General features: G+C 40.0%; 2 protein-coding genes and 1 long non-coding RNA gene across 4 annotated transcripts in view; 2 read left to right on the forward strand and 1 right to left on the reverse strand.

The window, feature by feature from the left end:
• The first annotated feature begins 256 nt into the window (after window positions 1-256).
• tgds (TDP-glucose 4,6-dehydratase) lies at window positions 257-5,794 on the forward strand. Of its 2 annotated transcripts, XM_018743214.1 has the most exons (13): window positions 257-380; window positions 642-768; window positions 1,330-1,396; window positions 2,095-2,163; window positions 2,279-2,369; window positions 2,880-3,022; window positions 3,152-3,250; window positions 3,587-3,646; window positions 3,760-3,803; window positions 4,018-4,183; window positions 4,673-4,731; window positions 5,242-5,339; window positions 5,535-5,794. In XM_018743214.1, exons 2-13 carry the CDS (start codon window positions 677-679, stop codon window positions 5,594-5,596), a joined length of 1,050 nt encoding a protein of 349 aa, XP_018598730.1. In that variant the 5' UTR covers window positions 257-380; window positions 642-676; the 3' UTR covers window positions 5,597-5,794. The 2 variants fall into 2 exon arrangements, with proteins under 2 accessions (XP_018598730.1, XP_018598719.1); XM_018743203.1 differs by having other exon boundaries at window positions 257-768.
• Window positions 5,795-6,566: 772 nt separating this feature from the next.
• LOC108929113 (uncharacterized) lies at window positions 6,567-8,881 on the forward strand. The gene is made up of 3 exons (XR_001965726.1): window positions 6,567-7,182; window positions 7,556-7,657; window positions 8,838-8,881. It is a non-coding gene; the product is annotated as an uncharacterized LOC108929113 (long non-coding RNA).
• Window positions 8,882-12,167: 3,286 nt separating this feature from the next.
• Window positions 12,168-13,315, reverse strand: part of LOC108928527 (glypican-6-like) — a 179,170-nt gene continuing 178,022 nt past the window's right edge. The window contains exon 10 of the mRNA XM_029256581.1: window positions 12,168-12,813. Coding sequence (XP_029112414.1) covers window positions 12,605-12,813 — 209 coding nt within the window. The 3' untranslated portion in view covers window positions 12,168-12,604. The remainder of the gene's footprint in view (window positions 12,814-13,315) is intronic.

Genomic DNA, 13,315 nt, shown 5'->3' on the forward strand with positions numbered 1-13,315 from the left:
GGAACTTCACCGGCCAACTCAGACCTCCAGTTGATACGTGTCAGGACTACCGTAAAAGCGCAAGCCTGTCGTAAAGACTGTATAATTTACCGAAGCAAAAAATTAAATTCTTCATGGAGTGTGCATACAAGTATTTCTACAAAATCACAGAAATGTATTCAGATTTTTCCAGAAATACACGATATATTGGGAAAACAGTTTTCAGGGAAACAGGACAGCTTGATGCCGTAAATCGTTTTGTACTGCCCAACGACAGCGGAAGTGGCGCGCGACGCCAAAGTGCGGCTTGGTGAAAGTTACGCTGAAACGTCTTAACCTTAAAAATTACCCCCTGGCTCATGTTTTCGTCAGATGACGGCGGTTGAACAGTCATCAACAATGTAACGGGCTAAACTTAACTTTCTGTGCCTCAGGCTGCCACGTCGCATTAACGTTGTTATACAGTCAGTGTTGTTTGGCTTTGGGGGTCCTCATTTGATTTGCCTCAGAACCGCAGCACAGAGCGACGGCGACCGGCGATAATCATGAGACGGTTCCGTTGCTTTGGCAAAAGTGCAACCTCATGAAAGCAGTCGCATCCTCGCGGAGATCATGAGACATGGAACGTGCTTGTCCCTCGTGTGTCTTTTTTTTTCGAGCAGATAGTCTGCGAACGGCCCTCAGTGCGTAAGCAGGGATGTTTGTGAGTCACACGCGGGAGTCCAGCAGTGCAAAGCCAAAGGGGGGCGTCCAGAAGGGCGTCCTGGTCACGGGGGGCGCGGGCTTCATGTAAGTATTTACTATGGATATCACACTTTTGAGGTTTAATACTGTTTCTTCTTTTTCTTATTATTTTGCTGATGATGATGAGATGAGAAGACATATTTACATGTATTTAGCAGATGCTTTTCTCCAAAACCGACTTCCAGTGAACAATCAATCATAGTGTTACCAGTTCACACACCTAATTCACAAAGTGATTTACACTGCTAAATACACTACTTCATGGGTCACTCATCCATACATCAGTGCAACACATTGTCTCTGTGTCACTCACACACTGGGGGGGGAACCTGAACAGCATGTTTTTGGACTGTGGGCGGAAACCAGAGCACCTGGAGGAAACCCACACAACACAAACATGGGGAGAACATGCAAACTCCACACAGATTGTGCAGGGATCGAACCCACATCCTCTTGCACCACCCAGGTGCTGTGAGGCAGCAGCGCTACTCACTGTGCCACCGTGCCATCAAATTTGGTTGCAAGTTGATGGTAATCTGGACACCAAAAGTACAATCTTTTGGTTATTTTGATTGTTCCAGTAAACATATATCCCTTCTTATTTAGCGGATCACATATGATCATCACCCTTGTAGAAAAATTCCCACAGTGGCAGATCATCAATTTAGACAAGGTAAGGTTTCTTTCCTGAAAAAGCTTAATGCAACTTCTTATTTTGATACTTTTTTTTTCCTATGGTTATATTGTGTTTTATGTGTTTTATGAATTCATGGTTCCTTGATCAAGCGTAGTAGAGTAGATATCGAACACAGTACCTTCAGATTTCAAGACGACAGCCCTTAACACTTTTTCAGTCACTCTCCCAAGTGACAGAAATAATAGAATTGACAAAATGATAATTTGTATGTGTTGAGTTTTCTTGATATACTGATCCTGCCTCTGTTTTTCAGACTTAGTTTACGTTTACTTTTATTTAGAGCACGCTTCTCTTCAGAGCAGCTTGATGTGTTAAGCTAAATGCAAAATTTTACTGATTTATCCAACTTTGTAATTTTTTTTTTACTGGATAATTACTTGGCTCAAAGGTACTACAAGCGGTGGGATTTGAACCTGAGTCCTTTCAGTGGAAGACAGCAGCTCTAACCACTACAGTACCTGCTGCTCTAGTAGTGATGATTTATGTTTATATTTATTTGTTTACCTCACGCTTTTCACCAAAATGTTGTAACGAATCTATAATGTTAAGGTTACAATTATTACAAACTTCTATGTATTTGTATTTTCTCGGAACCGATTCTGTGTCTGTGTTGTTGAGACCAAATTCTGTTTTGTTGCTGAATTAAATAATTTACTTGTTTAATTTTCACCTAGCTGGATAGCTGTTCAAGTCTTAAAAACCTCTCATCTGTTGATCAGAGACCAAATTATAAGTTCATTCAGGTAAGACCTGCTATTGAAACATGGAACTGTGTTGCAACATTGTTGTTGCTCTTTTAGGCAGTTCATGTAGGTTTTTAAACTTAATCAGTTGTTTTATACTTATTTTTGTTTATAGGGGGACATATGCAATCCATATTTAATAAACACTCTCTTTGAGAGAGAGAACATTGATATTGTCTTCCATTTTGCTGCTCAGACACATGTAGGTGAGTATGAAATTCTCTTGAACTATGATTTTTTTGATGAGTTTGAAAAAATAAGCAGGAAATCCAGACTTTGTCCAGTCCTAATTTTTATGATGTTCTGTTTTTTATTTTTTATCCTGATTTTTCCATTGTGGAATAAATTTGTCACTGTCCCAAGTGTACACCAGTCGCAAACCAAAATCAGTCAGCTTTAAAAACTTTGGCCGGAACAGTCTGTCTTTTTCTACAGGCTTGTTTTACTTTTGGAAGCTATCATTTTCCCAATTTGTCTTATGTGCGGGGGTGCGGTGGCGCAGTGGGTTGGACCGCAGTCCTGCTGTCCAGTGGGTCTGGGGTTCAAGTCCCGCTTGGGGTACCTTGCGACGGACTGGCGTCCCGTCCTGGGTGTGTCCCCTCCCCCCTCCGGCCTTACGCTCTGTGTTGCCGGGTAGGCTCCGGTTCCCCGTGGCCCTGTAAGGGACAAGCGGTTCTGATAATGTGTGTGTGTGTGTGTGTCTTATGTGCTTTTAGATCATTCCTTCAGGTGGCCTGCTGAGTTCAAGCGGGTGAATGTCGACGGTACTCGTGTGCTGTTAAAGGCAGCGTGTGAGGCTGGAGTTGAGAAGTTCATTTATGCGAGCACTGATGAGGTGTATGGAGAAAGCATCGACAAGGTTGGCTATTAAAATATCCATGTAGTGTTACATAGTTAATCCTGTAATTGTTTCATCTTGTTAAAAGCAGTTGTTACACTGATTACAGATGTATTAGTTTGAGTACTTAATAGTTGGTTTGGATTTTAGGAGTGTGATGAGTTTTGTCCAAGGCAGCCTTCAAATCCGTACGCCGCATCAAAAGCTGCTGCTGAGTCCATTGTGTTGTCGTACTGGAAGAAGTACAAGGTAATTACTGTTTACACCACTACTATTATAGCCATTGCTACAATTGAATAACTTAATCACATTGGGAATCTTTCTAATTGTATGTAATTAATTATTTATTATACATGGTGCTTATACTTTATGCTGAACAATTACCATGCCTAATTTTATGAAAATCATTATATTGGTTTGTTTTACCATTTGTATTTCAAAGGTTGCTTGAAGTAATTCCACATTTTGAGTTTACTGTGCGATGCATATTATGTGTAAATTGATGTAGATGTTTTAAAAGTTTTTCCATGTCATTTTTTGATATTCTGATTAGTTGGTGTGTCTATTATTATTTTTTAAACAAAGCTGCCTGTAATTGTGACAAGAAGCAACAATGTTTATGGACCTCATCAGTATCTGGAGAAGGTGAGAGACTGTTGGCTTTTCTAAAAACAGTTTTTCTTTCTGTTGAAATGGTTGGTGCAGTGAACACAACTGTAAAATTGTACAGGTGTTTAACAGTTTTGTTTGTTATGCAGGTCATTCCAAAGTTTATTTCACTTCTTCTGCTGAATAAAAAATGGTAAGACTGTATTACAAAAGAATGAACTTTTTTAATGAAAATTTTTTTTTGGAGGGGGTCCCGTAATGATTATCAGATTGGAACAGAACCCAGTTCTGTGACAAGTCTTGGCTATAAAACTGAAACAGTTTTGAGAAATAGGAGCTCTACTGAACCCAGTTGTGGGATCAATCTTGATTTTCTCCAATGCTCTTTTGTGACCTTTCTCCTCAAGTCCTATCCAAGGTTCGGGGCTCCAGTCAAGACACTTCCTGCATACAGATGATGCAATTGAGGCCTTCCTCACTGTCATGGAGAAGGGTGTTCCAGGAGAGATATACAACATGGGCTCCAACTTTGAACTGTCAATCATTCAGCTTGCTAGAGAGTTAATTAAGATGGTATGTACTAAGTCACTATACACTGAAATGCAGGAATTGTCACAGAAGGAAAATATAACTTGGTACTTGTTTCGTCAGTGTACTTTATTGTAGTTTGTGACCGTCAGACTCTTGTCATCTGTCCAAAATGCATTAAATTATTTCTGTTTTGGAAGATTATCATATGGTCATTTAAAGTTGTAGGAAGTCAGCTTGAGAAGTTTTCTTTGGCCATTAAAAGGAAAAAGGGACAAGCTGATGTTTGTTTCTGCAACTGCCTTTGGAAGCTTGAGTTCATCTCCGTTCATTCATGCACACACAAAGTAACTGTATAAGAAAACTTGAGAATTAGTAATGTATGGAAAGTCTTATTGTTTTGCTTTTAAAGAAAAACTCGTGAGTGCAATTTTTTTTTTTTTTTTTAAAGAAGTTTTCTATAGAAAAAGAATGACAAGGGTTTTTGTTGCCAGCAAGAGAAGTAGTAGTTCCTGTTACCTTTGTTTGTTTCAGATGAAGAGCACCTCTGCCGAAGAAGATTTCAACAACTGGCTTGACTTTGTTGAAGACCGGTGAGGTTTGCATGGTCTCTGTGACACAATCGCCCAAGATGTGAAATTGTTCCATGTCCCTGAACACAGCACTGAAATACATACTGTATGAAATGTAGAATATGAACTTAATATATAATATACCTTAAAACATTGCTCTAAATGGCTGAATTTCTTGACATTTTTCAGCTTTACTCCATTTATGCAGCTTGATTTATTGAAGCAATTTATTTACCTCTTTAATGGGCATTATGGTAATATCAACATGCTGTGTGGTGGTCACAAGTAATCCAGTACCTAACTCTCTGTGCCAGTTCCTCTTGAATAAGAGCCTTTGAGGTTTGAATAATAATGAACATTGTGGCACTTAATGGCAAACGTAAATTCGGTGAGATAAACCCGTGAAGAGGAAGAAGCCGCCCAGTTGAATTTCTTGTAAAACCAACTGATGCGGTTGAGCAGTTTGGGTGAGGGTGTGAACGAGTGTTAACTTTGACAGGAGCCCATATTACTTTTGTTGTTTGCTTGCAGTCCTCACAATGACCTGCGGTACCCCATGAACTCGGACAAGCTGCAGGGGCTTGGCTGGAAGCCCTGTGTAACTTGGCCTGAGGGGATCAGAAAGACAGGTTGGTTAGCCTGTAACTCACACACTTCATTTAACACTGTAATTAGTACTGTTAGTGTGAAGAAGGGTTAGTGAGAGGTTTTTTTTTTTTTTAAGTCTAAATATTACCTCTTTCCCTTCAAGTTCCTCATGTCTTAGTAAAGTGTCTGTGAATATTGTATAGTACATAAAGCACGGACATGTCTTTGTCTTTCAGTTGAGTGGTACAGAGCGCATCCAAACCATTGGTCAGTCATTGAAGGGTCGACACAGCTCTGATGATATAACGCAGACTGAGAGCTGTAGGGTCCACTGGAACTTGGAGACTCTTACTGTCCAGAGCTTTGAGACCTCTGTATCATATTGAATCATTTTCATTGAATGATTCAATTCAATGATTCAATGATTTCATTTTTTAGCCAGAATTGTGAAAATATGAAACATATGCTGATGAATGTGTTGTTCAGTACTTAATATTGTGCCTTATTCTATTCTGTAACAGAATTGTGAAAAATAAAGTTTTAAGTAAAAAAGAAACCTTGGTTTTATTTTTTTCTTGCTGTTACATATGTAATTGTTGTGACAGGTATTTCATAGCTGAAAGTGTTGGTGGTAGTCCAAGGGCATGGATGTTGTATAGTGCAAAGGTTATTCCCATGATCATATTTCTGCCTTTGTGTACAAAATGATTTGAATGGTGTTTCCTAAAGATTTTTTTCCATTTATTGATAGTTTCTGTTTACCAAGCACTGCAAGACATCAACAGACCTGTGACTATTGCTGTACATCTTGCCAGCGCTGTTAGAGTTTATAAGTAAGCCCTCTTTCAGCAGCTTGATAGATGGCAGTAGAAATAGTTGATAGGAAGGTAGACAGTTCTTTACATTTATTAATTTAGCAGCAATGTACTTCACAAACTGACCCTAAATGGCTGAGTGCTTCAGAGAGTGCAGAGTACAGATAAAAGGGAATGGCTGAAGCTACTGTTTCTTCTCTGCAGTTTCCAGAGAACTGGCATGGTGGAGGTTCAGCATCCATGAGCCTGCATCCAGGGTGTGCTGTCCTGGTTTGGGCCTGGATGCCAGGAACCTGTCTGGTGCTGCTGGGGGTAGAAGAGCTGTAGCCAAGTTGCTCTGACATGAAGCAGTAGGTGTAGCGGTGCTGTGTAACCATGACAACCTGGAATCACTGCATGCCAAGTACTTGAACTGCACTTAAGTTTTTTGTTTTTTGCACATTGCAGTGCTGGTTCAATTTTGCTTTGTAAAAAGATATTTACTTAGTTTAATATTGTTTATCTAGCATATTTCTTTGAAAGGAAATGTATTTATACCACAAGATGTCAGGACAGGTATTAGTTTCTGAAATTGGAATGGAATTGAAATATGTCATCTGTAGTCAGCAGCTACAAAATCACTTCACATGAGAGGGAAAATTTTATACAGTTTTACGCATCATCTGTTGTTTGCAGTAGTTATAGCTGGCAGTTGCACAATGCTGTTTTGACAGCTCAATGCCAGGCCCAATTTGTTGTGTACTGACAGCAGCAGAGTTGAGTTTAGAGAAACGCTTCTTTGACATGGACTAGTAGGTAAGATGAAAGTGTTGCCGTAAAAGTCATATGCCCTCGTTCTGTGGAACTGTCAGGTGCGACTGGACAAGTGTAAGTTTTCTTGGATGGAAAACCCCAGTGGGGCAGAAGAAGATTCACTCTCTAACCACAGCTGCACTCCAGGAGTTCCTAGAAAAAATTGTTTGTCAAGTGAACCAAGTAGGTAGGGGTACCAGGGATGTGGGCTCTTCACCCAGCACCCAGATTCAGTTCTTCATCTCCATCTACAGCTGTTTCTCCCAAGGCCTTTAAGGTAAAACATGTTTGCAAAGTAATTGACTGAAAATATATATATATTTTTTTGTCATTAATGACAAATATTGCATTGTGTCTAAAGCTCTATTGCAGTATTTAATAAACACCGAAAAATACCTTTGCCGTATTAGCATTTGAGGAAAGGTTTGATTAAAGATTTTCTTTTAAAAAATGAAATGTAATGAGTCTCAAAATGATGCAAATTTATTAAATTATGGCTCTACCTTTTCCTTTGCTTTTAACGCTTTTAACTTCAGTTGTGAAATAAACGTGTTAAGTGTAAGTGTGATATTTGGAAAAGCAGCTGTTTTATAGAAGTGTGGACAGCATGTCATCAGCTTTTACTAAGGAGAACTTTTCTGTTTTGCCAGCCCTTGGACATTCACACAATGGATTGATTTCCCTCACAGAGGACCGATTTTAATGTCTTGCAGCAGATGTAATACCTCCTGCTCCTAGGGAGAAACTGTTGGGTAAGTAAGTGCAACTGAGGTCCCTACACATGTAGACCTTTGGAGCGTCTTCACAAACACACATTGTCTGAAACCACTTTCCCTGAGTGGAGTCGTGGCTAACTGAAGCCTAACAGCAACACAGGGTGCAAGGCTGGAGGGGGAGGGGACACACCCAGGACAGGACACCAGTCTGTCACAAGGTGTCCCAAGCAGGATTTGAAACCTAGACCCACCATAGAGCAGGACCCAGCCAAGCCTGCTGCACCACTGGCCTCCAGTTAACTATAATACAGTCATCAATCACCCTAGATAACCTCAGATACCTGGTCACCCTCTAATGGCACCGGTGAGGGTCTTTGTACACAATTTGTTTGGGTGCTCTTTTGGATCAGAAGAGTGTCCTGTACTGGTCATGGCTCCTGTCTCAGGATATAGGGGCAAATATGATCTCTGTGTTGTGATTGTTTTAAAAATTCTTATTTAGAATTATTTGCGCAACATAGTACAGCTGAGGAATTTTTATTAAGGACTTTTTATTGGAGCTATGCTTATGGATGTTAGTCAAGGGCACTACAGCAGAAGGCAGGGTTTGAACCTGGGTCCTTTGAGAGCAAGTTGGCAGCTGCAACTACTAGGCCACCTGCTGCTGTTCTACAAGTGATCTGTGAGTTCTGGGCCAAATGGCCCCACGTGTGAGACAGCAAAGAGTGAGAAGAACAGTTACCTTCTTGCTGAGTGAAGTAAGGAATGAATCAAAATACAGTGGGCAGAGGAATCGGGGACGTGGCCCGGTCCTGCTTTCGGGCGGATCTGGGGTTAGAGTCCCGCTTGGGGCGCCTTGTGAAGGACTGGCGTCCCGTCCTGGGTGTGTCCGCTCTCCCTCCAGCCTTGCATCCTGTGTTGCCGGGTTAGGCTCCTGTTTGCCGCGACCCCGCTTGGGATGAGTGGTTTCAGACTGTGTGTGCAGAGGAAATGAATGGATGGAACCTCAAGAGTGGTTCTTCTGAAAGGAAAAAGTGTTTCTTTGAATACCATAGAAAATCTGTCTGTAACTCGATTTGTTTGTATAGCCAACAGTGGGGTCAGAATCAATAAAACTTAATGCAGATGTTCATTGATTTATAGCTGGATAAAGCTACAATGAATCAAGAGTAGATATTTTATTTATTTACTTCATTTTCATTATCTGCCTGTGCAGTGTGGGCTTGCTGTGCTCCTAAGCCTATACTGGAAACAGGGTGTGGGTGAGAGAACACTGCGGATGGGATGCCAGTCTGTCGCTGTGCTTTTATTTATTTTTTTAATTATTTCGAGACAACATGTGCAACATTTGTCAGCATCTAGCCCCTTTGTTTTCTTTATCATCTAAACAATCAAAACAAAGTCATAGACACACCTCAATTTATTTACTAAGGAGGTTCTGTAAAAGTCTCAGATACAGCTATAATAAATAAAAGATATGATTTCAGACCTACACCCCAACATTAACAATGTTAATTAAAAATTAAAATTATGTAAATTCTATAATGTCATTACCATATCCTTGTAACCAAATGCAAGTCAGCTCTTTAAATAAGGTGTTAGCTATTGAATGTTCAGTTCAGTGCTGAATTTTCTCTTTTCCATCTGTAGGAATACTGTGTAAGACATGCAACACGCTACACGTAAATCTATTAGGCATTTCAAGTTACAGCAGATGTTCAGAAAGTATAATGATTAGGACACTTAGGCAAAACCAACTTGTATAAATGGTTTGTTGTTAGTCTAGATCTGTTTGTTATAAGAATGTATTTTGGCATTGTGAAGAGTCACAAAGGGCAGCTGAGGTATTTTAATAAATGTTTATTTGATCACCGCTGTAATTTGTCTGTATACAAGAGGAAAAAAAAAAAAAAAAAACCCCAAAGTAAATAATTTTTTTTACTGAAAAAAATTGTAAGGCGTGTCCTTTCGTACCGACCACTTGGTGTTTGTCTGAAGCAGCAGTTTTAAATCTGTACTTTTGATATCCCAACAGCACTCCCCGTATGTGTATGTACAGTCAATTTCTGTTGTGTGGACTAGTTCTGCAAAACTCTTCCTTCCCAACGTGGCTTCACAAGATGCCTTTTTTGGTTTATGTAAAAGTGAAGTTTCCAATAAGACAAAAGTTTTGAAAAGAGTGATCTTTAAAAAGCATTCTGAACAATAAAATTGTAAATGAATCAGAAATTCATATGCAGCACTTTAATGCAGTTTCCTTTTGCTTATACTCTGAATATCATACATACACTGTTACAGTCAAAGTATGTTTGAAGAGTACTCCTTAATACAAAATCCACCGAATTTCACTTTATGATTTGCGCTGGTTGCTAACAGGTGTATGTCCAGAAAATTTGGGCAAACAGAGGTGTGATAAGAAAGCAAGCTGGTGCAACAGATGATGCTTTGAGCAATCTGAGGTTGGGGTGGAGATGAATTTGTGAGCCTTTGTGAGTGGAGACTGACTTGTGGTAGGGTCCAGGATGTGGGAAGCTTTTCCATCGCTATGATAGGAGGCCCTTACTGATCCCTGGGGCAACAGATGTTAAGAGCATTGCTTCATATTGACCATTTCCAGTAGTGATTAAAATAATTATCAGCAGTTGAAGAATCCACCCGATGCCGCGCTGTACACTCTTCTTGAAAATGTTTCTTGTCTTCAATCAACTCCTTGGCTTTCATATTTTCTACTTCTGGGGCTTGGATGCAGTGTGATAGGTGGTGTGGCAGAGCTCTCCCAAATTTCACACTCTTGACTTTCACAACCCCACTTGCTTCCCAGACAGAGCGCCGCCCTGGTGTTTGTTCAAAAAGTTTGCTCCCGAGTCTCTTTTCCTCTTCTGTCTCGTCTAGTGCTCTGTGTAACCTTGTCGTGAGGAGTACTATATAAAAATAAACTGAAATGACTTGAGCTTGCTAATTTAATTAATATTCTGAGGGGCACAGAACACTATCTGTAGCACAATTAGAACAGTTAAATGTATTTTTATACATAATGTAATTAAAATGATACTCAAAAATATAACTCTCAAACAAATCAAATCACTTTAAAACATGAAACATAATAACTGTGAAAATATATTTCTTGAAGTATATTTCGTACAGTTGTCTGATACATATGAAGGCAATTCGATCTCGAACTTGAGATGAGTATCATTCCAAAAGTAATAGAAATTACAACATATTTTTCCAAACATTGATTTTTCCATTCCTTTTACATCTCAAGTCCAAAGTAAGCTCCACCAGGACAAATGATATTAAAAACACAGAAAACTCTATTTACTGCGAATCATTTTTAAATAAAAGTGCTCTTCTTACATTCTTTTTTTTTTTTTTTTTTTTTAACTTCTGTAGAAAATTAGGAAAGGTGATTTTTTTTTTTTTTTTTTTTTTTTTTTTGTTCGTTAATTGTAAACATTATTTCAAAACATTTTCTACATGACCAAAATACAGAGCCGATACCACGTAGCTGCATCCAAGCACACGTCCAGAGTTCAGATTCATGGAGTGCCTAAAGTCATGCTGGAACACGGTCATTTTCTGATTGGGAAATACAAAGCACTATTAGACGACACCTTCTCGAAAGAAGCTGCGACTGCGCCGGGTTTCACAGGTGCTGTTAAAAAAGGTTGACGAAAACACCTCACATTTTTGTACAGACGTGTCAACCCTGAGCTAAGAGATAGAAGTTAAAATCTGTGGTTATAAAAATAGATGACTAATAGACTAAAAGTGAGACATAAATGTTTAGCTTCTATTCTGTGATATTTCCTCTGTATAAAACACACTTATTAAATGGGGACTGTAGTCGTAATATGAACCCTTTCTGCACGTGGATTTATTGTTCCGCAGAGATGACGTGGGGCACGGGGGGGAGTAATTATTGATGGGAAAGATGACCATACTGTTAATCGGAGGTGAAAAAAATATTTAGAAACATTACACACCACTATTGGCTTCTACGAAACCCCAGAGCCCCTGGAACACGGATCAGATGTGTCTTGGGAGACGATGACACTACTGCTCTCATTAGATGCTTGTCAGATATGTCTTTGAGAGAGAGTGACAGGCGTTTATCATATGTGTCTGGTTGCAAATAAATTAAGATCTGCACTTAAAGAAACTGAATGCAGTCATGAGTAAGAGCCTGGTTAGATATGAGCTATACCTTACTGGTAGCGAACCATTTAACAATATATAATTAATTAATTAATAAACCACGTACTTTATTTGTTCGGCGTAATCCCCTCTGTATTTTTTCTAAAACTCGTTCATGAAGTGACCTAAAGACAAAATATGTGTTTCATTTATCCAGATGTTTATTCGTTACCTGCAGCCTTTGTGATTTTACAGCAAGTGCAAAGAGTTCCTGTGACAATAGGGAAATCGTCCTTTTCAGCGGAATTCATAACACATGATATCAAAACTCATTTAAATAGCTGAGCGCTCATATCCCGCAAGCTGTTACTTATGACTTTCTTTGCATTCTCACAGTGGTACATATGACTTTTTTTTTTTTTTTTGTCATCAGTTTTTTTTTTTGTTTTAGTGTCAGAACTGGGAGGGACAGAAACAGGCTACTTGGCCTTTCATTTTTATATTCTTAAGAGCTTGTCAGTTTTCTGTATAAAAGAAAAAAAAAAATAGATATTTTTCCTTTGAAAGAGTGTCTCAACCAGCGAGTTCTCCACGGAGAACATCTGCACGCTCTACTGGGAGAAGGAGAAAGCAGTTTGGGTTGTAGAAGCTGCTTCGTGGCGGCACCATGCATTCTTTGGAAAGAGGAAAAGCCGGGTGCTGTGCTGCTCTCTCCTGGACAAACGTGTCCGGTTGGGCTGTTGAGGCCGAGGTCCCGTCGGGTTATAAATGTCACAGCACGAAAAAACAGAAGTAAAAACCCCGCTTTTCCCGAACAAGCGCCCCCTCCCCCCACCTCCGCTACCATTATCTCCATAGCCGCTGCAGCATCAGTGCCGTGAGCACAAGAACGATGGCCAGGGCCGAGGACGGGGAGGGGCCGGCGTGGGCGGCCGAGGCTCGCTCGTCGCTCCTGTCCGCACCCGCCACCGGGGCCTCCGTGCTGACAAAGTCAAACTCGGTGACGCAGGCCTCCGTGCATCCACTGCCACTGCCTGAGCCGCTGCCCTCGTCACCTGTAAGGTGAACCACGCGGCACATCGAAACGGCTCAGAAAACAAGTGTGTCCCTGCACCGCTTTTACCCATTTGATCACTTAAGACACTTGGATCTTGAGCAAAAAACAGACCTTCACTTCTACACTTTCTTCAGTGTGAATTCAAGAGAAGATGGGTACAAGATGGGTACAATGTACTGTGAATAAACAAGCATCAAAATCTTGTATATTGTTAAGGTTTGTTTGTCGGCCTGGAATTAAGCTAGAAGACCTCAATAACTTCTACACCTGACCACCTGACTGCTCCACAAAGTGTTTCAAAATACCAACTTTTTCCCTGTTGTGTCTTGTGAACGTTGCTGTTCTTACTTATGCAACTTGTTGCACGTCTCTGAGATTTTTGCATCATTCTCTGTTAAGTGATCCGAGGGATAAACTTTGCTGTTGGAAATACGAAAATTAACTGAAAATTGGAATTAAATTCAGTTAAACATATTGACATCATGTAGGCTATGCTCAAT

This window comes from Scleropages formosus, chromosome 12 (genome assembly GCF_900964775.1).
Source record: "Scleropages formosus chromosome 12, fSclFor1.1, whole genome shotgun sequence".
NCBI lineage: Eukaryota > Metazoa > Chordata > Actinopteri > Osteoglossiformes > Osteoglossidae > Scleropages > Scleropages formosus.

Coding starts and splice junctions, on each gene's coding strand:
- tgds (XM_018743203.1), top strand. CDS start 677: ATGTTTGTGAGTCACACGCGGGAGTCCAGCAGTGCAAAGCCAAAGGGG. Junction 4,184..4,672: donor CTAGAGAGTTAATTAAGATG/GTATGTACTAAG, acceptor TGTTTGTTTCAG/ATGAAGAGCACCTCTGCCGA. Junction 4,732..5,241: donor CTTGACTTTGTTGAAGACCG/GTGAGGTTTGCA, acceptor GTTTGCTTGCAG/TCCTCACAATGACCTGCGGT.